This window comes from Ranitomeya imitator, chromosome 5, assembly GCF_032444005.1.
Source record: "Ranitomeya imitator isolate aRanImi1 chromosome 5, aRanImi1.pri, whole genome shotgun sequence".
NCBI lineage: Eukaryota > Metazoa > Chordata > Amphibia > Anura > Dendrobatidae > Ranitomeya > Ranitomeya imitator.
In genome coordinates, this window is record NC_091286.1 from 22,231,210 (window position 1) to 22,259,147 (window position 27,938).

At 42.1% G+C, this 27,938-nt stretch overlaps 1 protein-coding gene across 1 annotated transcript in view; it reads left to right on the plus strand.

The window, feature by feature from the left end:
* The first annotated feature begins 1,284 nt into the window (after positions 1-1,284).
* The window catches only part of ITPKB (inositol-trisphosphate 3-kinase B), a 94,757-nt gene continuing 68,103 nt past the window's right edge, over positions 1,285-27,938 (plus strand). Inside the window, exons 1-2 of the mRNA XM_069768398.1 lie at positions 1,285-2,077; positions 11,390-12,698. Of these exons, the coding sequence (XP_069624499.1) occupies positions 11,556-12,698 (1,143 nt within the window). The 5' untranslated portion in view covers positions 1,285-2,077; positions 11,390-11,555. The remainder of the gene's footprint in view (positions 2,078-11,389; positions 12,699-27,938) is intronic.

Consider the following 27,938-nt stretch of genomic DNA (forward strand, 5'->3'; position numbering starts at 1 on the left):
AGAGAGCAAAAGGCGGAACCAGAAGCCTGAGGAGCAAATGGAGCCTAAATTTGACCGGCTTAGATACACAGCTCAGCAGACAGTATCACATGTAACTGGCTTAGATACACAGCTCAGCAGACAGCATCACACGTGACCGGCTTAGATACACAGCTCAGCAGACAGTATCACACATGACCGGCTTAGATACACAGCTCAGCAGACAGTATCACACGTGACCGGCTTAGATACACAGCTCAGCAGACAGTATCACACATGACCGGCTTAGATACACAGCTCAGCAGACAGTATATCACACATGACCGGCTTAGATACACAGCTCAGCAGACAGTATATCACACATGACTGGCTTAGATACACAGCTCAGCAGACAGCATCACACGTGACCGGCTTAGATACACAGCTCAGCAGACAGTATCACATGTGACCGGCTTAGATACACAGCTCAGCAGACAGCATCACACGTGACTGGCTTAGATACACAGCTCAGCAGACAGCATCACACGTGACCGGCTTAGATACACAGCTCAGCAGACAGTATCACACGTGACCGGCTTAGATACACAGCTCAGCAGACAGTATCACACGTGACCGGCTTAGATACACAGCTCAGCAGACAGTATCACACGTGACTGGCTTAGATACACAGCTCAGGAGACAGTATCACACGTGACTGGCTTAGATACACAGCTCAGCAGACAACATCACACCTGACCGGCTTAGATACACAGCTCAGCAGACAGCATCACACCTGACCGGCTTAGATACACAGCTCAGCAGACATCACACCTGACCGGCTTAGATACACAGCTCAGCAGACAGTATCACACCTGACTGGCTTAGATACACAGCTCAGGAGACAGTATCACACCTGACTGGCTTAGATACACAGCTCAGCAGACAACATCACACCCGACCGGCTTAGATACACAGCTCAGCAGACAGGATCACACGTGACCGGCTTAGATACACAGCTCAGCAGACAGTATCACACCTGACTGGCTTAGATACACAGCTCAGCAGACAGCATCACACCTGCCCGGCTTAGATACACAGCTCAGCAGACAGGATCACACGTGACCGGCTTAGATACACCATCTCACTCTCCCAGTAGCCCAGTCTATAGCTTTCCTTTCAGGAGCTGCTCTCTCCAGCCCTCGCCCACAAGCTGTGCCCATGCCAGGCTGCCATTCTCCAGGCTTCTCCTCAGCCATGGTGTCCTCCTCCTGCACCCAGTGATTGGATGGCAGAGGACAGATAAGCAGCCTCCTGTCTCCCGGGCGCAGGCAGTGCTGCTGGAAGTAGCTGAGCTGCGAGCAGAGCCGAGTCCTGACAATGGAAACTTTCTCAGTTCCCCCAGTACAAGGAAGCTCGTAGCGTTCAGCCCCAGACAAACTGCACAACTTCCTTCCTGCTACATAACTTGTACATTACACACGGAGCAAACAGTGCAGAGGAGGCACAAAGCGAGGACAAGAGGTACAAAGAGGAGGCACAAAGCGAGCAGCGGAGGCACAAAGCGAGCAGCGCACAAAGAGGAGGCACAAAGCAAGCAGAGGAGGCACAAAGCAAGCAGCGGAGGCACAAAGCAAGCAGAGGAGGCACAAAGCAAGCAGCGGAGGCACAAAGCAAGCAGAGGAGGCACCAAGCGAGCAGAGGAGGCACAAAGCGAGCAGAGGAGGCACAAAGCAAGCAGAGGAGGCACAAAGCAAGCAGAGGAGGCACAAAGCAAGCAACGGAGGCACAAAGCGCGCAGAGGAGGCAACAAGCGAGCAGAGGAGGCACAAAGCAAGCAGAGGAGGCACCAAGCGCGCAGAGGAGGCACAAAGCGAGCAGAGGAGGCACCAAGCAAGCAGCGGAGGCACAAAGCAAGCAGAGGAGGCACAAAAGCGAGCAGAAGAGGCACCAAGCGAGCAGAGGAGGCACCAAGCAAGCAGCGGAGGCACAAAGCAAGCAGAGGAGGCACAAAGCGAGCAGAGGAGGCACCAAGCGAGCAGAGGAGGCACAAAGCAAGCAGAGGAGGCACAAAGTGCGCAGCGGCGGACTCTGCTCCTCCAGGGACCCTGCAGAAGAAAAGGTGAGAAGGGCTGTGGGGGCTGGAGCCCAGGGATCAGGAGTCATCCCTGCACAGGTCAAGGGGACCACACTGTCACCAGTGTATCTATAACATTCACTGGTGAGGGGGGTTCAGGGTCATGGGCGCCTGTCGCTGGGTGCCCCGTGTGGGTGGGTGTCTGTCTGTATTCTGGGAGCACTAATAAGCCATCTGCTGCGCCAGGAACAGTTACTGTAAAATGCCTGAAGATATTTGCCCAATTTACCCAACAGATCCCCCGATGGAAAATGATAATCAAGCGAAATAATCGCCCCGAATAGCGCTGATCGCTGCCATGAGGGTAGGATCCAAATGACTAAACAACTATTTATTTGCAGAAAAGTTTTGTTCACAACTTTTTGGACACATATTGGTGGGATTACAACCCCCATCATGTGATGAAGGTAGCATATATATATATATACATATACACAGCTAGATAGATACAGTAATAGACAGATACTAGATAGACAGATAATAGATGTTTTTCCTACAGATTATTTAATGATATGATTTATGCGTAAAGTTTACATGAATGCAGGAATTGCTATTTATGCAATTTCTCCACCTGTTATAATTGTGTAGTCCATCAATGCTGTAGGTAGCCTTTTTGCAATAGCTGCAGCGTATATGATCACAAGTTATTGTGCAATATGAATGGATATTTTAAATGCACCTCCATTATTGAATAGCAAAAACATCAATTCCCTCAAATATATGCAATTACTCCCTATACAATGCAGTGGTGAGCCAGTCATATAGATGCAGGATTTCCATAGACCTGTAAATCTCTTTACTGTTCTTGCCCCTTTTTGGAGATCTCGTATTATTTTTGGAGATTTTGTATTAGGGAATTGCTTCTTATGCAGTTTCCCGACATGTTATTGACACTTTATTGTCCTATGATATGGTGCAGCTTTATCATTATTTTACAGATAACATTAGTTACTGTTTATAGCAGATTGCATTGCTCACCAGCTGTCGGTAAATTTGCTAACAGTTTGTGATCTGCAGAGTATAGGAGTCTGTGCTACAATAGGGGGTGACCCATAGAGTATTTATAAACTAAGCAGCGACATTAACATGAGAATTATGTCACCTGCGGGGACAATGAGAATTGTGAACACCGTAATGATGGGCAGAGGATCGTCGCCTGTCAGGTGAATGGTTTCAGGGCGACATATTGTTATGTTACTACTTGATATACTCCTGCAGGTGTGTAGAAGGATAGGTCAGGCAGAGCGACGTGAAATGGGTTTAATACTTCTGTCAATAAGGCGTTAGTGAGAATACCCGGTAATCTGACCTCACATGAAAAAATTGTCACAACGCCTTGAAGTCGTGGACTTCCACTTTTAATATGTATATAGTGATAGTGTTAAAGTGCCAATAATTGAAGCTTCTTGTCATATTAACATTATATAATAACCGCTAATATAGCTGCCATTGAATAAGTAACAATCAAATTAAGTTCTGCATTACTGATCCTGTACTGATCCTGAGTTACCTCCTGTATTATACCCCAGAGCTGCACTCACTATTCTGCTGGTGCAGTCAATGTGTACATAAATTACATTACTGATCCTGAGTTACCTCCTTCGTTATACCCCAGAGCTGCACTCACTATTCTGCTGGTGCAGTCACTGTGTACATACATTACATTACTGATCCTGTACTGATCCTGAGTTACCTCCTTCATTATACTCCAGAGCTGCACTCACTATTCTGCTGGTGCAGTCACTGTGTACTTACATTACATTACTGATCCTGAGTTACATCCTGTATTATACCCCAGAGCTGCACTCACTATTCTGCTGGTGCAGTCACTGTGTACATACATTATATTACTGATCCTGAGTTACATCCTGTATTATACCCCAGAGCTGCACTCACTATTCTGCTGGTGCAGTCACTGTGTACATACATTACTGATCCTGAGTTACATCCTGTATTATACTCCAGAGCTGGACTCACTATTCTGCTGGTTCAGTCACTGTGTACATACATTACATTACTGATCCCGAGTTACATCCTGTATTATACCCCCAGAGCTGCACTCACTATTCTGCTGGTGCAGTCACTGTGCACGTACATTACATTACTGATCCTGAGTTACCTCCTGTATTATACCCCAGAGCTGCACTCACTATTCTGCTGGTGCAATCACTGTGTACATACATCACATTACTGATCCTGAGTTACATCATGTATTATCCTCCAGAGCTGCACTCAATATTCTGCTGGTGCAGTCACTGTGTACATACATTACATTACTGATCCTGAGTTACATCCTGTATTATACCCCAGAGCTGCACTCACTATTCTGCTGGTGCAGTCACTGTGTACATACATTACATTACTGATCCTGAGTTACATCATGTATTATACTCCAGAGCTACACTCATTATTCTGCTGGTGCAGTCACTGTGTACATACATTACATTACTGATCCTGAGTTACATCCTGTATTATACCCCAGAGCTGCACTCACTATTCTGCTGGTGCAGTCACTGTGTACATACATTACATTACTGATCCTGAGTTGCATCCTGTATTATACCCCAGAGCTGCACTCACTATTCTGCTGGTGCAGTCACTGTGTACATACATTACTGATCCCGAGTTGCATCCTGTATTATACTCCAGAGCTGCACTCAATATTCAGCATGGGCCCTTTGCTTCTAGTGGATCATTTTACAATGTGAATGTTGAATTCAGAGACAAGGAGTGGCAATGTGACATGACTTAGTTTCTCATGTGGTCCACTTTTCACCACAGTTGCTCGCTTCCACCCCGTAGTAACCACCTTTTGATGCCCTGTGCCCCTTAGATATAATGGCTTCCCTATGTCCATCAGGATTTTACCGCCTAATCGTTCTATTCTGGTTCACAAGCCATTCATCTTTCCCTGTAGTATTGGAGTTGTGTTTATGCAATGGATGCCAGCTGCGGGGGAATTCCCTGTGTATCCCCGCCATGGACAGTGCGGATAATTCTCTGCAGTACAAACACTGCTGCCTTGTGCAGAGCAATCACCTGTCGCTAAAACTGGTTCTGCATAATACCAGGGCTGGAAACGCGCCAGGCTTCAGGTTCCCATCCTGTTACTGATGATCTGGAAGATGGGCCATCCCTTATAATCTACTTCATGTTGCACAGTTTACAGGTTTTACATGGGAACGAAATTCATTCTTCACCTTATATTATGTGGTCACGAAGCAGAAAGTAATGGCGCCTGTGTGTCGCTATTGCAATAGACCCAATATTTGATATCCATCGCATTGAGTACTATGGGATTTGTGCTGCAATGTTTGTTATATGATACTAGGCCTCAATTATTCTTGTTGTCCATAGCAACCAATCAGAGCTCAGCTTTCATTTCTTCACAGCAGTTTAAACAGTAAAAGCTGAACTCTAATTGGTTGCTATGGGCAACAAGGACAAGTGAGGCCTATATTGACAAACGAAGCCTAAGAAACATTTAAAATGGGGTGAAATTGTGAAGAAACACAACCCTGCCCTTTAGGTTTCACCAGTGTAATGTTAAAATGACTAACATGGCAACATGATTCTCCTCCATACGAGTATGGCGATACTGAACATGTACAAAGTTGTTTTTTGTATTTTAGTGGTAAAAACAATTCAGAACTTAGTAACAGAAAGTGAAATTATTTTTTTCGACACTTTCCAAGACTGGCAATGTTTATTTTTCCGTCCATTGAGTTGTATGAGATTTTTTTTTTCTTTGTTGCATGGCCAGCTGTAGTTTTATTGATAGCATTTTGAGGTACATTGGTTATGTGCACACGTTGTGGATCTGCAGCAGTTTTCCATGCATTTTACAGTAGCATGTCAACCTATGGAAAACCAAATCCGCTGTGCACATGCTGCGGAAAAAAACGAAAAAACGCGCGGAAACGCAACGGTGTTTTTTCCGCAGCATGTCAATTTTTTGTGTGGATCTGCAGCGTTTCTGCACCCATTGACTTGCATTGAGTCAGGCACATCTGCAGCAAAACCGCAGGTGTAAAAAAGATCTGCGGTTTAGATGCAGATGAAACGCTGCAGATCGAGAGGAGGGAAGTGTGTGGGCGGAGTGTGGGTGGAGCTATGTGCGTGTCTGTGTGTGTGTGGGGTCAGCGGGGCTGTCCGTGGGTGTGCCGGGGTCTGCTGTGGCTGTCTGGGGGTCTGCCGTGGCTGTCCGGGGGTCTGCTGGGGGTCAGCACGCTATCTGTGGGTGTGCGGGTGTCTGCCGGGGCTGTCCAGGGGTCTGCAGGCTGTCCGTGGGTGTGCGAGGGTCTGCTGGGGCTGTCCGGGGTCTGTGGGCTGTCCGTGGGTGTCCGGGGGTCTGCGGGCTGTCCGTGGGTGTCCGGGGGTCTGCGGGCTGTCCGTGGGTGTTCGGTGTCTACCGGGGCTGTCCGGGGGTCTGCAGTGCTGTGTGTGTGTGTGTGTGTGCAGGCATCGTCCGATGGGACTACATGTCCCATCCGGCTATGCCTGCTTCAGTGACAGTGATTGACACATTAGCCAATGATGGGACAGTAGTAGTCCCATCATCCGGCTAATGTGTTGAATGTAAAAAAACAACAAAAACAACAAACCACATACACACATATACAGTACATTCAACATACAGTACATACAACATACAGTACATACAGCATACAGTACATACAACATACAGTACATACAACATACAGTACATACAGCATACAGTACATACAGCATACTGTACATACACTACATACAACATACAGTACATACAACATACAGTACATACAACATACTGCACATACAGTACATACTACATACAGTACTTACAACATACAGTACATACAACATACAGTACATACAGCATATAGTACATGTACATACAGTACATACAGTACATACAACATACAGTACATACAACATACTGTATATACAGTACTTACAACATACAGTACATAGAGTACATGCAACATACAGTACATACTACAAACAGTACATACAATACATACAACATACAGTACATACAGTACATACAACATACAGTACATACAATACATACAACATACAGTACATACAACATACAGTACATACAATATATACAACATACAGTACATACAACATACAGTACATACAATACATACAACATACAGTACATACAGTGCATACAACATGCAGTACATACAACATACAGTACATACAAAATACAGTACATACAGTGCATACAACATGCAGTACATACAACATACCGTATATACAGTACATACAACATACAGTACATACAACACAGTACATGCAGAACATACAATATACAGTACATACAACGTACAGTACATAGAGTACATACAACATACACTACATACAACATAAAGTACATACTCACCAATCACCTTGATCCCGAAGCCATCGATCACCTGTAAAAAATATTAAAATAATAAACCAACAGTATACAATATACAATATACACATCAGCTGATGCGACCGCTCTCCATGGGCACCGGGATACAATGACAGAAGGTATCCTTCCGCACTGTATCCCTCCGCTGCTGTGAGTATAGTTCATACTCTCACTTGCGGCACTGCTGCGTGGAAAAATTCCCACACAGAATTGCCATATAGTGAGAGCAATGAATTAAGGTAACCTATTCAGTGATGCACTGCAGGAGCCATTGTCTCCTGTCAGTGTGTCTCTGGAGGCCTTATAGAGCGGTGACATTTCCTGATGTCACTGTTCTATAGGGGAGATCGTCATGGACCATATCTATCCCATATCTATCTATCTATCTATCTATCTATCTATCTATCTATCTATCTATCTATCTATCTATGGTATCTATCTATCTATCTATCTATCTACGGTATCTATCTATCTATCTATCTATCTATCTATCTATCTATCTATCTATTATCTAAATGCCTATCTATCTATCTATCTATCTATCTATCTATCTATCTATCTATCTATCTATCTATCTATCTATTATCTATCAATCATCTATCAATCATCTATCTATCTATCTATCTATCTATCTATCTATCTATCTATCTATCTATCTATCTATCTATCTATCTATCGATAGAAGGAATGACATAGATAGATAGATAGATAGATAGATAGATAGATAGATAGATAGATAGATAGATAGATAGATAGATATAAGGAATGAGATGGATAGATAGAAGGAATGAGATAGATAGATAGAAGGAATGATATAGATAGATAGATAGATGAAAGATAGATCTATAGATAGATAGAAGGAAAGAGATAGATAGATCTATAGATAGATAATATCTATCGATCTATGTATAGATATATCTATAGATCTATCTATCTATCCATCGCATTCCTTCTATCTATCTATAGATCTATCTATTATCTATCTATCATCTATCTATTATCTATCTATCTATATTGATATCTATCTATTATCTATCTGTCTGTCTATCTATCTATTATCGATCTAACTATATTGATATCTATTTATCTGTCTGTCTATCTATTATCTATCTATTGTTCGCTTGAGAAAGGTCCACATCTTGGACTGAAACGTTGCACATGGGCCAATAAATCACCTATTTTTTCTACTGGAGTGCTGCCTTCATTTTTCTGGACAATAGCATGAGGTTTGGTATATACCTGGAAGGATTTTTTGCACCCTTTGTCTTCTTTTGGTGCTGCTTTTTGTTTTCTTTTTCTATATTTATATCTAACTATTAACTATCTATCTATCTATCTATCTATCTATCTATCTATCTATCTATCTATCTATCTATCTATCTATCTATGTGTAATGGAGTATGGGTTGGACAAATGTAAAAGAGGAGGTTGGACAAGAAATTACATCACAAATCTTTTTTTTTTGTTCAATAATCTTAATAATAATAATGATCTTTATTTAGCTTTCAAAAACGCATTAAAAACACATAAAATCCGCACAAAAACCGCATCAAAAACGCACCTGCAATTTCTGCCAAGAGATGCGGATTCAGTGTGGAAAAATCCGCAGGCAAATCTGCAACGTGTGCACATAGCCAGATGTTTTAATTACTTTTCTTGAATTTTTTAAAAAGTGGTTCAGTGGCCAAAAAACTGCAATTCTGACAGTTTATTTTAACTCTTCGCTGTGTTAATGAATTTTTCATTTGAGGCAATGTTCCCACGATAAGCTCTTTTGGTGCATTTTTGACGTTGCGTATTTTTGCTGCCTCAATAAAGCAGCGTCTTACAGTGCCAGCAAATTGGATGGGATTTATAGAAATTTCATGGCCACTGTGCTTTTATTTTACTCAGCGTAAACTGACGTGCAGTGTTTCCAATCCGCAGCATGTCAATTTCTCTTGCTGAGTTTTCTGTGCAGAATTTCTCCATAGATTTGCATTAGATGCGGAAAAATCCACAGGTAAAACATGCACATGCAAAAACGCAATGTGTGAACGTAGCCTTATAGTTCAGACTTTTACGGATGTGTCGATATCAAATACATTTACATTTCTCGTTTCTTTAGTCTTGACCTCTGAATACTGCTCCAATCACTGCTGTATTCAGTGGCATGTAAGGCTATGTGCACACGTCAGGATTTTTTGCGGAAATTCCCTGAGCAAAACCAGAGATTTTCCGCAAAAAAATCCGCAAAATTAATGAACATGCTGCGTATTTTTCCGCATGCGTTTTTTTTTGCGGAAAAATCCGCAACATGTGCACAAAAATTGCGGAATGCATTGGAAATGATGGGATGCATAATGTATGCGTTCTTTATGCGTTTTTGCTGCGGAATACTACCGAAAAAAACACGCAAAATCCGAATAATCCAGAACGTGTGCACATACCCTTAGGCTGTGTTCACACGCTGCGGATTTTGCTGCGGATCCGCAGCGGATTTGGCCGCTGCGGATCCGCAGCAGTTTTCCCAAAGTTTACAGTACAATGTAAACCTATGGGAAAAAAAAACGCTGTGCACATGCTGCGGAAAAAGCCGCGCGGAAACGCTGCGGATTATTTTCCGCAGCATGTCAATTGTTTGTGCGGATTCCGCAGCGGGTTTCAACCAGAACCAATAGGAAAGTGCTGGTGAAAACCCGCAGAAGAATCCGCAGAACAAACTGCAAGAAAATCCGCAGTAAAAACCGCAGTGGTTTTGCACTGCGGATTTTCCAATTCCGCTGCGGAAAAATCCGCAGGAAAATCTGCAGCGTGGGCACGTGGGCACATACCCTAAAAGTTTTGGCACCCCTGCTCAAAATTACATGACAAATTTCCTTTATATTTTAAGCCCTTCCCTCCTCCCCCCGAAAAAAAATATATATATATATAGTCATTTTTTACATTTTAAAGTTACAAATAGGAAAATGGGCCAATGCAAAAAGTTTGAGCAGCCTTGGAGATTTGTGCCCTTGATGTCACACATCTAGAAGATGAGCCCCATGTAAGATAATACCATGGTAAATTACAAAATTACATCTAGAGTAAAATAAAAGCCATAAAAATATATGTAAAAAATGTAATAAATGTAATATAAAAATATAAAATAAAAATATGAAGTTTTTTTTTTTTTAGAACATGAATGTATATAAGGAACGACCAAGTTTAGAAAATAATTAAGCGGATGCCTTTTCATTTATTTTGAGAAGTGATTTTTTTTTTTGCCTTCTACGGTAGTTTTCTGTTCACTTTTTTTTGTGTATTATCCCTTGCATCATGGAATAAAAAAAAAAAAGAAAAAACATATGATGTTGAGAATTTTGCCATAAACTTTGACATTTTTCCGATGTCATTATTATATTATTATCCATGATGTGTTGAAAAACAATCACCCCTGAAAAATAATTCAATCACTTCAGGATAAAAATCACGGAAATTAAAAACAAATTAATGCTCATATAACATTGTAAAACATAGTGAAAAAGTATGCTGTAAAAAAATTAAAAAAAACGTGTACTAGAGGCCAGCGTTAAGTCCTAAGGGGTCAGTGTATGGTTTGTTTGTTTTTGTTGTTTTTTTTTACAATTTTCTCACACTCTGCCATTTGTATTCCACATTCTACATGGCACACAAGGTTAGGTAATGGAGAGGGAAGTGTCTCTGGGAGGGCGCTCTCACATTTCTTACATGGTTGTACATGCCCGTTCTTGCATCTGATATCACGCCATGTTTACAGTACAGGTTGTAAGTATTGGGCAGGTATATGGAAATGACGTCCTCCTTTATCTGAGTGACGGCCGTGAACTTACCGAGCTACAGACCTTTTCTTTTATGATCTCGTAGGTTGAAGCGTCATTTACATTTCTCTCTTCTCTTCTCATTTACAGCTGATTTGTTTATGGAGGTCTGGGCACTTGCCCGGCTCAGTCGTCATCTGCTCATCTCTTCTAACAATGTCGTTGCTGTGGACGAGAAGACATCTTTGGGACTTGTGTGTGTGAGCCGGTGGTGCCCTGCACGCCCCGTATCTGCAGCTCCTCTCATCACAGGACTATGGCTGTGTATTGCTATGCCTTGAATAGCTTGGTCATGATGAATAACAACGGTGTGACGAAGACGAGCCAGAGACCCGTGCTGCCCGTGCCCGAGAGACGTAGCACGTATTGTCCACTGTTGGTTCGATCACCGCTGCCTCTCCACAGCCCTGGTGCCACCAGTCCTGGTAGCTCTCCACGGAACCACAACGCATCCTCCTTTGTCTTTCCTGAGTCTGGAGAACGATCCACGTCAAGAAGTCGAAGTCCAAGTTTTAACGGCAAAGAGGAGCACTCTCCAAGGTTGGCAAGGTTTAGAAGGTGTTCATCGCCTTTGCGACTTCATGGAGGGAATGTGGGGGAAGCGGTTTCTGTAATAGATTCACGAACGGGGTCTTTGTTGGGTTTGGTGCATGGCAATGGGTCAGGAATTGGACTTGGGGAATCGGAAGAGAAGAGACGTCTTGCTCAGATACAACGGGAACTCCAGAATGTTCAGGTCAATCAAGTTGTGGGACTCTTTGAAGCCCATATTCAAGCTAAAAACCGATCGACTTCTCCAGTGCTTAGAAGTCCTCGGCTGGACAGCAGATCCCCCTCACCTTTACGATTTAGTAAACCGGAGGACAGTGTGTTTAGTTTTAGTCACAATAGAGGACATAAATCATCATGTTCTAGCTTGGAAGGAACATCAACCCCTACATCACCTATATCACCATCAGTGGTCCCAGTATCACTATCGGTGGTTCCACTGTCACCATCGGTTGTCCCAGTATCGCCATCGATGGTTCCACTATCAACATCAGTGGTCTCGTCTTCGGAAATGGACAAATGTAGAACTTACAATAGACCCAAATCTGAGCAAAGCCTCAACACCCCTGAAGACTCAAGCAAGACCACCCCATCTAGGGTTATTTCTCCAGGACTTATCCCTTCTGTCATAGTCACTGACCACGGGGAAGACTGTGAAGGTCTGGTGGAAAGTAATAGCCTAAGCATCAATCCTACTAATCTTCCTAGGAAATTGTCCTCATCTTCAGCATCATCCACTGGCTTCTCTTCTTCTTTTGACGAATCTGAGGATGATGTTTCCAGTGATCCCGAGAAATCCGCAGAACACAGCACCCCATTTCTGCAAACAATTGAGCAAAAGCCAAGAGTGGTGAGTAGTCAACTTGTCATGATCTTAGCTCATCACGGATGTAGCAGAGCTGAGCTGGGGCTTCAGTATTGACAACTTTCAAAGCTGAGATAATGAGGAATGTTATCTGACAATTTCAGCTCTGCTGCATCATCTTTGCTCAGCTCTGCGCCTTCTTGTCCAAAGTTTCCGAGTTTTGCATTGTGCCTAACCCATATTGCTGTGTCTGTGTTTTTACAGATTGTTGGTTTTGCATCGCTGTGCAACCGTGAGAAGCTTTTTTTGTGCAGAATAACTAAATGCAGTGGTTTGCAAAATTATTCAACCCCGTAACAACAACAGAATGCTCGTTTTTGCTTGTTGTGTAACCATCAGATGAGTATAAATGATGTATCGTATATGTACAGTAGAGTTGAGCAAAGAAATTCTCAGGACCCTGGTCCAGCGGGCACATTGGTAGTCAGGGGACAACATATAAGACTCCTGCGAACTTCTTCGTACCTTCCGGAATCTTGTGATTAGTAGATGTTGTGTCATTATTGCGTTGTTGATTGACATTGCTGGGGCCTACTAGCCAGAAGAGGCGCCGGGGATGCCGGCAGTTAGGAGAAGGATCGCGTGGCTCTGATCTGGCAGCCATGGACTATCGATGTGGCTGCTGGACGAGCGTCCTGAGAATCTTTGCTCAACTCTAACGTACAGCGCTTAAAGAAAAGTATTTGCACCCCATCCAGATGTCCTATATTAAGCACTTTGATTATCAATACATTTATTGAGGGCGTGAAGACTTATTTTATGCACTGTATGCCTGTCCGATATGTGAAACATTCTTAGTCACAGTCTTCTGTATATTTGGAGTATTTTTCATGTGTTTCAATCAAGCAAAGCAGCGGGAACATGGCATAAAATGTGGCGCCCAGCCCTTGCATTAATTCCACCACACCCTGCTGCATGAACTTCACGTGGTACCCGCGACCTTCACCAAGAAAACAGAACCTGCCTGTAGATACTTTTTTTTTTTTTTTTTTGCAGAAGTTATAATAAAATCACTGGCAATGCTAAACATTTACTATACGCGCTTATAGCGCGTAGACTTGGTGGGTCATGTGATCTATATGGCGGTTTTCACCTAGTTTCAGTGTCACAATAATTTTTTCGGGTCACATACATTAGACCCTTACGTTATTAGCAAAAGGTTGCAAAAGATTACAACCTCTAAAGGAATAGGCACTGTATGGTTCTATTATTTGGGCACTGTATGGCCATATCATTGAAGCACAGTGTGATGTAAGGTTTAGGCACTGTATGGTTCTATTATTTGGGCACTTTATGGTCGTATTATTGGTGCACAGTGTAATGTAAAGTTTAAGCACTGTATGTTTCCACTGTATCTGCACTGTATGGCTGTATTATTGGAGTGCAGTATGATGTAAGGTTTAGGCACTGTATAGTTCTACTGTATCTGCACTGTATGGCTGTATTATTAGAGCACAGTATGATGTAAGGTTTAGGCACTGTATAGTTCTAGCGTATCGGCACTGTATGGATGTATTATTTGGGCACTGTATGGCTGTATTATTGCAGTGCAGTATGATGTACGGTTTAGGCACTGTATAGTTCTACTGTATCTACACTGTATGGAAGTATTATTGGATCACAGTATGATGTAAGGTTTAGGCACTGTATAGTTCTAGTGTATCGGCACTGTACGGATGTATTACCGGTATTTGGGCACTGTATGGATGTACAGTATTATTGGAGTGCAGTATGATGTAAGGTTTAGGCACTGTATGGTTCTACGGTATTGGCACATATGGCTGTATTATTTGGGCACTGTATGGCTGTATTATTAGTAGAGCACAGTATGATGTAAGGTTTAGGAACTGTATAGTTCTAGTGTATCGGCACTGTATGGATGTATTATTTGGGCACTGTATGGCTGTATTATTAGAGCACAGTATGATGTAAGGTTTAGGCACTGTATAGTTCTACTGTATCTGCACTGTATACTGTATGGCTGTATTATTGGAGCACAATATGATGTAAAGTTTAAGCACTGTATGTTTCTATTGTATCAGCACTGTATGGCTGTATTATTGGAGTGCAGTATGATGTAAGATTTAGGCACTTTATACTTCTACTGTATCTGCACTGTATGGAAGTATTATTGGAGTGCAGTATGATGTAAGGTTTAGGCACTGTATACTTCTACTGTATCTGCACTGTATGGCTGTATTATTGGAGCACAATATGATGTAAAGTTTAAGCACTGTATGTTTCTATTGTATCAGCACTGTATGGCTGTATTATTGGAGTGCAGTATGATGTAAGATTTAGGCACTGTATACTTCTACTGTATCTGCACTGTATGGAAGTATTATTGGAGTGCAGTATGATGTAAGGTTTAGGCACTGTATACTTCTACTGTATCTGCACTGTATGGAAGTATTATTGGAGTGCAGTATGATGTAAGGTTTAGGCACTGTATACTTCTACTGCATCTGCACTGTATGGAAGTATTATTGGAGTGCAGTATGATGTAAGGTTTAGGCATTGTATGGTTCAACTGTATTGGCACATATGGCTGTATTATTTGGGCACTGTATGGGTGTATTATTGGAGCACAGTATGATGTAAGGTTTAGGAACTGTATGGTTCTATTAGATTTTGGGCACTGTATGGCTGTATTATGAGGCAGGTTTGTTGGATGTAATCCTGCCCTGTCTGATTGTCTACAGATTTATAGATGTATGTAGCCTCCGGCTTAGAGACCGTAGACAAGGGATAAATGCAGCTATATTGTGATCCGGTATGCTGAGCAAGATCAGCTGCCTCCACATTACATACCCCCCCACCCTGCCCCTCCACAATACAATCCTCAATTCCTCTCCCCATCTAATGAAGAGTAACACATATGCAGTATATCAGCGACCTATACTGCAGCGCTTACACACAGTGTGTTCATTTGTGTCGGATCTGTTACAGAAGAGCTTACAATCTAATTCCCTTAAGCCATAGACACGCACGGACTGGAAGTCATCATTATGGAGGGGATTGATCTACCGGTATATGTCTGGTTTGTGGATAGAAGCGCCCTGAGGATATGGTGCACAATCACGGAAAACATGCAAATGCCGTTCAGATGTTTCCCCCGGTCGTGTATTAAACACATGCCGCCACTCATCACTATAATAATACTGCACTTAAAGGTATTTTCCACTATGTCAGAGAAGACCCCTTTGAGTCCCTGAAAGGCTGAAAATGGCTTAATAAAGATGTTTTACTGATTTGATCACTGTGTGACGGTATTATTTGAACCCTCTGTATCAGTAGCTACATCGTGTGGTATCTTATAGTCTATGGTATGGGGCGGTACTATGTAGCATCGTATCGAAGTGCAATTACCTTGTGCATGGAGCTGTTATTTAATCACTATATAGTGGTATTATTTAATCACTGTAGGGCAGTTTTATTTATACAGTGCACAATGGTTTATTCGACAAGTGCGCTGATAGTTGATTTTACAGTCTATGGTGGGAGTTACATTACATAGCATCGTATTGAAGTGCTATGGAGCTGCCCTATAATTACCACATGGCGGTATTATTTATACTCTTTTTGGCTATATGTACATTGTGTGCAACTTCTAAAGTATATTTTACAGTCTTTGGAGGGGGGTGTCACTATTTGGCATGATATTGAAGTCCTATTAATTTACCGTATATATGCAGCTGCTATCTAATCACCGAATGGCGGTATAATTTAAGAACTGTTTGCTGGCGTATAGCATTGTTTGGAAGTGCTGTTACTCTATGTAAGGAGGTGTTACCTTATCATTGTATGTTGGTATTATTTGACCACTGTATGATGGTATTATTTAAGTGTTGCTTGGTAGTATTTTCATTGTGTGGATCTGCTACAATATATTGCACATTCAGGTGGGAGCGACTCTACAAAACATTGTATTGAAGTGCTGTTACTTTACATATGGAGGTGTTATTAGCTCATTGCACTGTATGTTGGTTTTATGTAAGCACTATATGGTAGTATAAGCACCTTATTTTTGCAGTGGATTGCTGTAGTGGCTCTCTGCATCATATCTCGCAGTTTAGTTTTTTGTCCACCATCTAATAGGCTCAATATGGAAGGACTATGTGTGCACTGTATGGCGGTACCTTATATAGGATGAGAAAGGCAGCTAACAATTAAAAGTCTCAAATCTCTGAACAGCTTGGCATTCAGCCTGGTGACCTTTTAGCTAGCAGGGCATGCTGAATCATGTAGTGCCCTAATGTCCAGAGAGCGGCATGCCCATTCTAACAACGGTGACCTATTAATCGTGTGCACAGTCTGGCACCGTCTTCTACTTTTCATATGATTGCAGTAATCCGCAGGGATCCACGGGCTGCGGCGCAGATTTAAATAACATCCATCGGACGGGGGGTGCGCGCAGCGGGCGCAGTTATGGCAGAAATTCACTTTTTATGGAGCATTGCGATAAAAATAGCACAAAAGCTGCGGGACGGAATCCAGAAAAAACAAAAATAGCTATTTCTGCCCGATCCTCTATACGTCCGTCTATAGGAAACGCTGGCGGTAGATTGGGGGGGGAGAAGCTGTGGCCAAAGAAAATAAACTTCAATGCATATTGGTCTGTGGAATGCCGCTGTCACAGGAAGCGGCGTCTCTGCGGGGAAGTGGCGCTTTGTACATGTGGCCTGCGCCTTCCTGGATGATCCCTACTGTCAAGTCATATCTGATCCTGGGAAAGCTGGGTGACAACCAATATGGTCGCCATTGCGCCTCACCCAACGGCTCATCTGTATCGAGTCACTTTGAAAATAACTGTTAAAATCATCTTGAATTGATTCTATCATCTTATACTCCAGTCACATCCAGAGCTGTTGTTGTTTTACCCCTCCAGAGCTGCACTCACAATTCAGGGTGTTCTAAAATACCTGCCAAAACTCCTAAACTTTTCTAGATCTGGATACAGATGTGTCTGTTATCGTGTCTTAGGAATCCAAATACTATGTTTTAATTCTCTAATCACCTCCAAAGCTGCATTCAAAATTCAGCACATCTGAAGTGTTTGATGACTCATAGCTTTTATGAATAAACGCCAACAGATTTATATAGAATTCAGTAACGTTTTGCCAGATGTAGCATCCTGGAAATTAAGAAAAAAAAAAAAACAACCTTTGTTTTACAACTCTATTCGCATCCAGAGCTGCTTTCCGAATTCAGTGTGTCTGAAATAAATGCAAACAGTCCTAATTTCTAAGCCGTGGATAGACCTGGATCAGGTTTTTGGCGGTTTTAGCATCCTGGAAGACCAAATACTTTGATTTAGTCCTCTAGTCACCTCCAGAGCTGCATTCAAATTTCAGTGTATCTAAAATGTTTGAGGAGTCCTAGTTTTTATGAAAACGCGGAAAGAGTTTTATATAAAGTTTTGCCAGTTGTAGCATGCTTGAAATGTAAAATAAATACTTTGTTTTACTTCTCTAGTCACATCCAGAGCTGCATTCAGAATTCTGAGTGTTTCTGAAACAAATGCAAACAGTAATAATCTCTATGGAGTTTGATCCGGATCAGGTTTGGCTGTTTTAGCATCTTGGAAGTCCAAATAGTCACCTCCAGAGCTGGTATCAAAATTCAATGAGTGAAATACCTACCGAGTCCTCTGGATACCTCTAAAGCTGCATTCGAAGTTCAGTGTATGAATTACCTGCCAGGGGTCCACATTTTTATGAAAATAACACTGTTACAGGCATAGATAGATCAGGATACGATTTTGCCAGTTTGAGCATCCTGAAAAATTCAAGCACTTTGCTTTATTTTTCTAGTCACATCCAGAGCTGCATTCATTATTCAGTTTCTCTAAAATACCCGCCAAGAGTACTTATTCTTATGAAAATACTTGCCTTACCCGTGCAACGGGCTTACATAGATCTGCATTTGTTTCCAGTCATAACGTCCTAAGGAATCCAAATACGTTGTTTTACTCTAGTCACTTCCACAGCTGCATTCAAAATTCAGCATTTGAAAATTCCTACCAAGAATCTTAATTTTCATACAGTTTAATGGATCTGGAATCAGTTTTTTTGCCTATCTAGTGTCCTAGAGATCCAAATACTATGTTTAGTTTCTCTAGCCACCTCCAAAGCTGCAGTCTGTATTACCTGCCAAAAGCCGATTTTATGAAAATACCTCTTTTATCAAGATAATCAACTTACACTTAGGTGCTCCTCACAAAACTAGAATATCATCAAAAAGTTAATTTATTTCAGTTCTTCAGTAAATGCCCTCAATACTTGGTCGGGGCTCCTTTTGCATCAATTACTGCATCAATGCGGCGTGGCATGGAGGCGATCAGGCTGTGGCGCTGCTGAGAGGTTATGGAAACCCAGGTCGCTTTGATAGCAAACTTCAGCTCGTCTGCAAAGCATCTTGGTTCCTGATTTCAGTCCCTTGAAAACGGCAAAAAAGGGGGAATTGTACCTTAAACGAACCCACTCACTATACCTAACAATGGATTCTGATTTCATCTGTGCGTAACTATATAATAGGTGGAGTTGCCCTTTAAGTTGAATTTCCATTCCTGGAGATATTAGTGGAGGTTCCTGTTGTCCTGACCCCTTGTCCTGCGTATGAGAGGTGTACCGGGTGCAGTCCTCGCACCATCCGTCCAGTCCTTTCATGGACATAGCAGTCGGAGTGCCCTTTTTTCCATATCTCACAGTCGCACTACTCTGTTTCTTGATGAAAAGTACAAGATATGCCTGTAGCATTACGGTACTTTCCGGACCTGCAATCTTATCCCAGCAGATTTATAAAACTGCACTGGTGGAGCTGGGAAATATTTTCCAGCCGATTGTTGGATTAGAATGTAGAATGGAGGGAGGAATAAATCACTTTATGTAACAGGCTGCTGCACTGCACATTTTCTTTTCCAGATTGAGTGACCATATCTTTTATTTTTCTGGATACAATGTATCTTTTTTTGCAAATGACAAACACACAAAAAAGATACATTGTAAACACTTGTGATCCGTGCACTGTATAGGCATTCTTATTCTTAGAACTAAAGGTTAATCCCCATCGTCATACACGGACACTGTCGGACACTGTCGAAACAAGAACTTTTGCAATTTACCGCTTGTTAAAATTTGCAGCTGTTCTTGAGATGTTCACACTTTTCTTTTGTCTATAGCTTGTTTATTGCCGGTTACCTAGGAGACCGACCACCTCCGTTGTCTAGCTTGTAAGCGTTGCGCTGAACCTGGCTAGGATTAGGATGTAACAGCGAGCGCCATCGATCCTGGCCAGCTTTATAATAGTGCTTACAAGCTCAATAGAAACAAAGTGATAATCACATAGTCTACTGTCCAGCAGTGGTGGTCGGCCGCCAAGGCAACCAGCTGTAAACAAAACAAAAGAAAAATGTTGATATCTCAAGAACGGCTGCTAATTTTAATAAGTAGTAAATTGCTAAAGTGCCTGGATTTATAAGCACTATCACGATAAGCCTTCCAGAATCACTGACATCTAGAAGGTTTTGGCCAGAGCCTGAAGGTTTGTCGACTTTGTCAGGAGTCTGGGAGGTCTCTTTTTTTTTCCCCCCAGATGTTCCTGATTTCAGGAACCAATCGTCTTGCTATGAATCAGACGCTACAGCGGAGCGTATACTGTATACTACTCACAGAATGCAAATCAAGACAGTGTCTGATGCCGTCCTAATAGACAAAGAGGCGTGGCCGACGACGCTCAATTCTGTCTAGGAATCCGAGATTCCCAGGACAGGATCCTACCGGATGGGAAAGGGTGAAACTCAGCACAAAAAGCCAGCTTCTGGTGAAGCTTTAAATCTAGCCACACCTACCGCTTGTTAAAGGGGATGTTAATGAGTTTTTTTTTTAATCAAAGGGAGTTCCCCAGCTATAAGTTGTTGACCTGATGTCCTACTGCTTGAACCTCCAGCGATCGACTTTGGTGGATCCCTGGAGAAAGAGCTCAATTTCCCTACAGCACCACCACAGGTGGCATGAGGTATTACACAGTTCTCCTTGAAATCAAGAACATTCTGGGTCCTCCAGAGAGATGATGAGGATCCTGAACAACCCCAACCAGTTCATATATATATTACTAGTGTTTATTAGTATAGTTTATATAATGATATGTTTGTGTCATTATATATTTAACATTATAAATACTATACATTGTGTGTATAAAAAAATATATATATATACTGTAGATACATATTTAACTCTATATATGTAAAGCGCCATGGAATAAATGTCGCTATAACAATAAATAATAATAATTATATATATATTTATATATATATATATATGTATATATTATACATGAATATAATATTTCATAAATTTGTATATATATTATATATATATATTTATTATTAATTATTACTTATATATGTATGCTTTATCAGTTCTTAACCCCTTAATCCCATATGACGTACTATCCCGTCCAGGTGACCTGGGACTTAATTCCCATGGACGGGATAGTACGTCATATGCGATCGGCCGCGCTCACGGGGGGAGCGCGGCCGATCGCGGCCGGGTGTCAGCTGCCTATCGCAGCTGACATCCGGCACTATGTGCCAGGAGCGGTCACGGACCGCTCCCGGCACATTAACCCCCGGCACACCGCGATCAAAGATGATCGCGGTGTGCCGGCGGTGCAGCGAAGCATCGCGCAGGGAGAGGGCTCCCTGCGGGCTTCCCTGAGACGATCGGTACACGGTGATGTGCTCACCGTGTACCGAGCGTCTTCTCCCTGCAGTCCCCGGATCCAAAATGGCCGCCGGGCTGCATCCGGGTCCTGCAGGGAGCACTTCCGGGTCAGGATCAGGCTGCAGCTGCAGCTCTAACCCTGCCCGGCTGTATGTCAGATCACCGATCTGATAGAGTGCTGTGCACACTGTCAGATCGGTGATCTGTGATGTCCCCCCCTGGGACAAAGTGAAAAAGTAAAAAAAAAAATTTCCACACTTGTAAAAAAAAATAAAAAAAAAATTCCTAAATAAAGCAGAAAAAAAAAAATATTATTCCCATAAATACATTTCTTTACATAAAAAAAAAACAAAAAAAACAATAAAAGTACACATATTTAGTATCGCCGCGTCCGTAACGACCCGACCTATAAAACTGGCCCACTAGTTAACCCCTTCAGTGAACACCGTAAGAAAAAAAAAAAAAAAACGAGCCAAAAAACAACGCTTTATTATCATAACGCTGAACAAAAAGTGGAATAACACGCGATCAAAAAGACGGATATAAATAACCATGGTACCTCTGAAAACGTCATCTTGTCCCGCAAAAAACGACCCGCCATATAGCATCATAACCAAAAAAATAAAAAAGTTATAGTCCTGAGAATAAAGCGATGCCAAAATAATTATTTTTTCTATAAAATAGCTTTTATCGTATAAAAGCGCCAAAACATAAAAAAAATGATATAAATGAGGTATCGCTGTAATCGTACTCACCCGAAGAATAAAACTGCTTCATCAATTTTACCAAACGCGGAACGGTATAAAAGCCTCCCCCAAAAGAAATTCATGAATAGCTGGTTTTTGGTCATTCTGCCTCACAAAAAATCGGAATAAAAAGCGATCAAAAACTGTCACATGTCCGAAAATGTAACCGATAAAAACGTCAACTCGTCCCGCAAAAAACAAGACCTCACATGACTCTGTGGACCAAAATATGGAAAAATTATAGGTCTCAAAATGTGGAGACGCAAAAACTTTTTTGCTATAAAAAGCGTCTTTTAGTGTGTGACGGCTGCCAATCATAAAAATCCGATATAAAAAACTCGCTATAAAAGTAAATCAAACCCCCCTTCATCACCCCCTTAGTTAGGCTAGGTTCACATTGCGTTAATGGGTTAACGCTAACGGACAGCGTTGCACGGCGAAAATGTCACAATTAACGCCGTGCAACGGGTCCGTTAGCACAACCATTGACAGCAATGTGATTTTCGGGTGTAGCGCATCGCTAGAGCGTGCCATTTTCGGCTCGCGCTAGCAAGGTGCCGTTCTTTTGTGGCGCGCCTCAGACGCTGCTTGCAGCGTCCGCGGCGCGCCCGAGGTCCGATCCCCGATCTTCCAGAGCGGGGACGTTAACGCGACCACTAAACACGACACCTAAAAAGACATTGCGTTAGCGCAATCCGCTAGTGCTAAACGGATTTCCCTAATGCAATGTGAACCTAGCCTTAGGGAAAAATAATAAAATTAAAAAAAATGTATTTATTTCCATTTTCCCATTAGGGTTAGGGTTAGGGTTAGGGTTAGGGCTAGGGTTAGGGCTAGGGTTAGGGTTTGTATTACATTTACGGTTGGGATTAGGGTTGGGATTAGAATTAGGGGTGTGTCAGGGTTAGGTGTGTGGTTAGGGTTACAGTTGGGATTAGGGTTAGGGGTGCGTTTGGATTAGGGTTTCAGTTATAATTGGGGGGTTTCCACTGTTTAGGCACATCAGGGGCTCTCCAAACGCGACATGGCGTCCGATCTCAATTCCAGCCAATTCTGCATTGAAAAAGTAAAACAGTGCTCCTTCACTTCCGAGCTCTCCCGTGCGCCCAAACAGGGGTTTACCCCAACATATGGGGTATCATCGTACTCGAGACAAATTGGACAACAACTTTTTGGGTCCAAGTTCTCTTGTTATCCTTGGGAAAATAAAAATTTGGGGGGCTAAAAATCATTTTTGTGGGAAAAAAAAGGATTTTTTATTTTCACGGCTCTGCGTTGTAAACTGTAGTGAAACACTTGGGGGTTCAAAGTTTTCACAACACATCTAGATAAGTTCCATGGGAGGTCTAGTTTCAATATGGGGTCACTTGTGGGTGGTTTCTACTGTTTGGGTACATCAGGGGCTCTGCAAATGCAACGTGACGCCTGCAGACCAATCCATCTAAGTCTGCATTCCAAATGGCGCTCCTTCCCTTCCGAGCTCTGCCATGCGCCCAAACAGTGGTTCCCCCCCACATATGGGGTATCAGCGTACTCAGGACAAATTGAACAACAACTTTTGGGGTCCAATTTATTCTGTTACCCTTGTAAAAATACAAAGCTGGGGGCTAAAAAATCATTTTTGTGAAAAAAAAAAATAATTTTTATTTTCACGGCTCTGCGTTATAAACTGTAGTGAAACACTTAGGGGTTCAAAGTTCTCACAACACATCTAGATAAGTTCCTTGGGAGGTCTAGTTTCTAATATGGGGTCACTTGTGGGGGGTTTGTACTGTTTGGGTACATCAGGGGCTCTGCAAATGCAACGTGACTCCTGCAGACCAATCCATCTAAGTCTGCATTCCAAATGGCGCTCCTTCCCTTCCGAGCTCTGCCATGTGCCCAAACAGTGGTTCCCCCCCACATATGGGGTATCAGCGTACTCAGGACAAATTGGACAACAACTTTTGGGGTCCAATTTATTATGTTACCCTTGTGAAAATACAAAACTGGGGGCTAAAAAATAATTTTTGCGAAAAAAAAAAAAAAATTATTTTAACGGCTCTGCGTTATAAACTGTAGTGAAACATTTGGGGGTTCAAAGCTCTCAAAACACATCTAGATAAGTTCCTTATGGGGTCTAGTTTCCAAAATGGTGTCACTTGTGGGGGGTTTTAATGTTTAGGCACATCAGGGGCTCTCCAAACCAACATGGCGTCCCAACTTAATTCCAGTCAATTTTGCATTGAAAAGTCAAATGGCGCTCCTTCCCTTCCGAGCTCTGCTATGCACCCAAAAAGTGGTTTACCCCCCACATATGGGGTATCGTCGCACTCAGGACAAATTGCACAACAACTTTTGTGGTCTAATTTCTTCTCTTACCCTTGGGAAAATAAAAAATTGGGGGCGAAAAGATCATTTTTGTGAAAAAATAAGATTTTTTATTTTTACGGCTCTGCATTATAAACTTCTGTGAAGCACTTGTTGGGTCAAAGTGCTCACCACACATCTAGATAAGTTCCTTAAGGGGTCTACTTTTCAAAATGGTGTCACTTGTGAGGGGTTCCAATGTTTAGGCACATCAGGGGCTCTCCAAACGCAACATGGCGTCCCATCTCAATTCCAGTCAATTTTGCATTGAAAAGTCAAATGGCGCTCCTTCGCTTCCGAGCTCTGCCATGCGCCCAAACAGTGGTTTACACCCATATATGGGGTATCAGCGTACTCAGGACAAATTGGCCAACAATTTTTGAGGTCCAATTTCTTCTCTTACTCTTGGGAAAATAAAAAATTGGGGGCGAAAAGATCATTTTTGTGAAAAAATATGATTTTTTATTTTTACGGCTCTGCATTATAAACTTCTGTGAAGCAATTGGTGGGTCAAAGTGGTCACCACACATCTAGATAAGTTCCTTAGGGTGTCTACTTTCCAAAATGGTGTCACTTGTGGGGGGTTTCAATGTTTAGGCACATCAGTGGCTCTCCAAACGCAACATGGCGTCCCATCTCAATTCCTGTCAATTTTGCATTTAAAAGTCAAATGGCGCTCCTTCCCTTCCTAGCTCTGCCATGCGCCCAAACAGTGGTTTACTCCCACATATGGGCTATCAGCGTACTCAGTACAGATTGTACAACAATGTTTGGCATCCATTTTATCCTGTTACCCTTGGTAAAATAAAACAAATTGGAGCTGAAATAAATTTTGTGTGAAAAAAAGTTAAATATTCATTCTTATTTAAACATTCCAAAAATTCCTGTGAAACCCCTGAAGGGTTAATAAACTTCTTGAATGTGGTTTTGAGCACCTTGAGGGGTGCAGTTTTTAGAATGGTCTCACACTTGGGTATTTTCTATCATATAGACCCCTCAAAATGACATCAAATGAGATGTGGTCCCTAAAAAAAAATGGTGTTGTAAAAATGAGAAATTGCTGGTCAACTTTTAACCCTTATAACTCCCTAACAAAAAAAAATTTTGGTTCCAAAATTGTGCTGATGTAAAGTAGACATGTGGGAAATGTTACTTATTAAGTATTTTGCGTGAGATATCTCTGTGATTTAAGGGCATAAAAATTTAAAGTTGGAAAATTGCGAAACTTTCTAAATTTTCGCCAAATTTCCGTTTTTTTCACAAATAAACGCAAGTTATATCGAATAAATGTTACTACTAAAATGAAGTACAATATGTCACGAGAAAACAATGTCAGAATCGCCAAGATCCGTTGAAGCGTTCCAGAGTTATAACCTCATAAAGGGACAGTGGTCAGAATTGTAAAAATTGGCCCGGTCATTAACGTGCAAACCACCCTCGGGGCTTAAGGGGTTAATCTCATTTTTTTTTTTCATTGTGTTTTGCATTTATATGTCAGGGACCAAAGTACCAGATATAAAAAGAATAAGGGGTTAAATTGCAAAAAAAAATTATCAACAAAGGATAAAAGGGAGGAAAATTATTATTTTTGTTTTAATACATTTATTCTGGCTATAATTTGGTTTTACTGTTGTTCCGTTATCCTGTTAGGCACTAAACATCACAAGACCATGTTTACCTGCAAATGCTAAAATTCTCCTAAAAATGTTTTAAACGCCCCCCCCCCCCACCACCACCTTTTCCCCACCCATGTATTTTGAGAGTGCGCAAGTGCTCCTTTTAATGAAAGGGTTAAACGCGTGTCGCTTTGTGCCTGGCCGTGTACCCTGCCACGTTATGTCATACTACAACGCGGCCGCCTGGGTTTGGTGGGCAGGGCGTGGGCGCGGCACACTTACTACCGAGTGGAAACTTCACGTTGCATGTGGTTACCAGCTTTGCAGAAAACTTTGTGCTGCACAGATGCAGAAAAAAACTCGAAGCACTGGGGGATGTGTATGTTTCAGCAAAGGAAGGGGGTCACTTCATTATCATTTGCATCTTTTTTTTTAATTGGCCCACTTTATTAGTGAATTCTGTACTTTTTTTTCCAGAGGCTATCTAGAGCATTTTTCTTCCTGGAGGACCCATTACGAGATCGGCCCATTTACTTTAATAGGAACCATGTAATCCCTCATTTCCCCAGTGGGGGCGCTGCAGGAAAACGTTACACTTCTATCTCTGCTCCTCAGGCGGGTGATCAGACGATCACTGGCGAATCGCACACTCTGTAATAAGCTTATTATTGACGGATCGTCCTAGAAGTAGAACCCCTTCCTTTAACTCTTTATCCGTCCACGCTCGTTATGGTTCCAATTACAGATTTTGCCTTTAACGCCATCACTAATAAATATGTAAATAATTCTCTGTTGCTTAGCTACAATATTCCTCATTATCCGAGCGTGAGATCCAAACATAAAATTTCTGAAAAAGACAAATTCTACTTGACTGCTTCATCTCATAGTGACAACCAGTGACTTTTATAAGACTGAGAGGTTGTCAGAGCCCGGCCTGCCTTTACTAGCTGGGATTTGAAGTCCTCAGGGCACAAAAAAGGTTGCCGACTCTTTCGGGAGTCCGGGACATCTCCCCCACTTTCTGGGAGAGTTGACAAGTATGGTTTCCACCCAGTTTTCATAGACAAATCTGTTTAGTTTTGCAATGATCTATTCCTCCACCCATTTCTCATGTTATACTAGAACTCTGAATTTAAAGGGGATCACCCATAAATATTTATTTTAACCTGGTGTAAATGCCGCTGTTCTCCTGAATCCGGCGATGTTTTTCTTTTGTTCCTGAGCCTCTCCGTTCCTGAGATACGGCCCCATCTTCCTTGTATATAAATTTTCTCTTGTTAGCCAAGGAGGAGAGGTCCTTATTAACATGCCCATAAAAGGAGTTGAGGACCACACCCTCTTGGCTTACAAAACTCGATTTGTATACAGGGAAAAGGAGGCCATATCTCAGGAACAGAGAGGCGCAGGATCAAAAGATAAACATCGCCGGATTCAGGAGATCAGCGGCATTTACCCCAGGTAAAAAGAAATGTAATATTTATAAGTGACAGGTTCTCTTTTAAGGGGTGAATGCTTTTAATCTTACATCTCGTTATGATGATATGTCCACTCTGTGTCAGGTGATCCAACAAAACCCCTGATACACTCTGATGTAATACATGGCTGCTTTCAGAAATAGCGCCACTCTTGGCCATTGGCTGCATCTGGTACTGCGGCTCAGTCCCATTTACAAGATTTCATACATAGGGCTTATGGATAGAGATAGCACAAGTACTTGGAAGAAGGCAGAGGGTTTTCTTTGTTGCGCTTTTTTTTAATGCATTTTTGTGCTTAAAATGGGAACTTTCATAC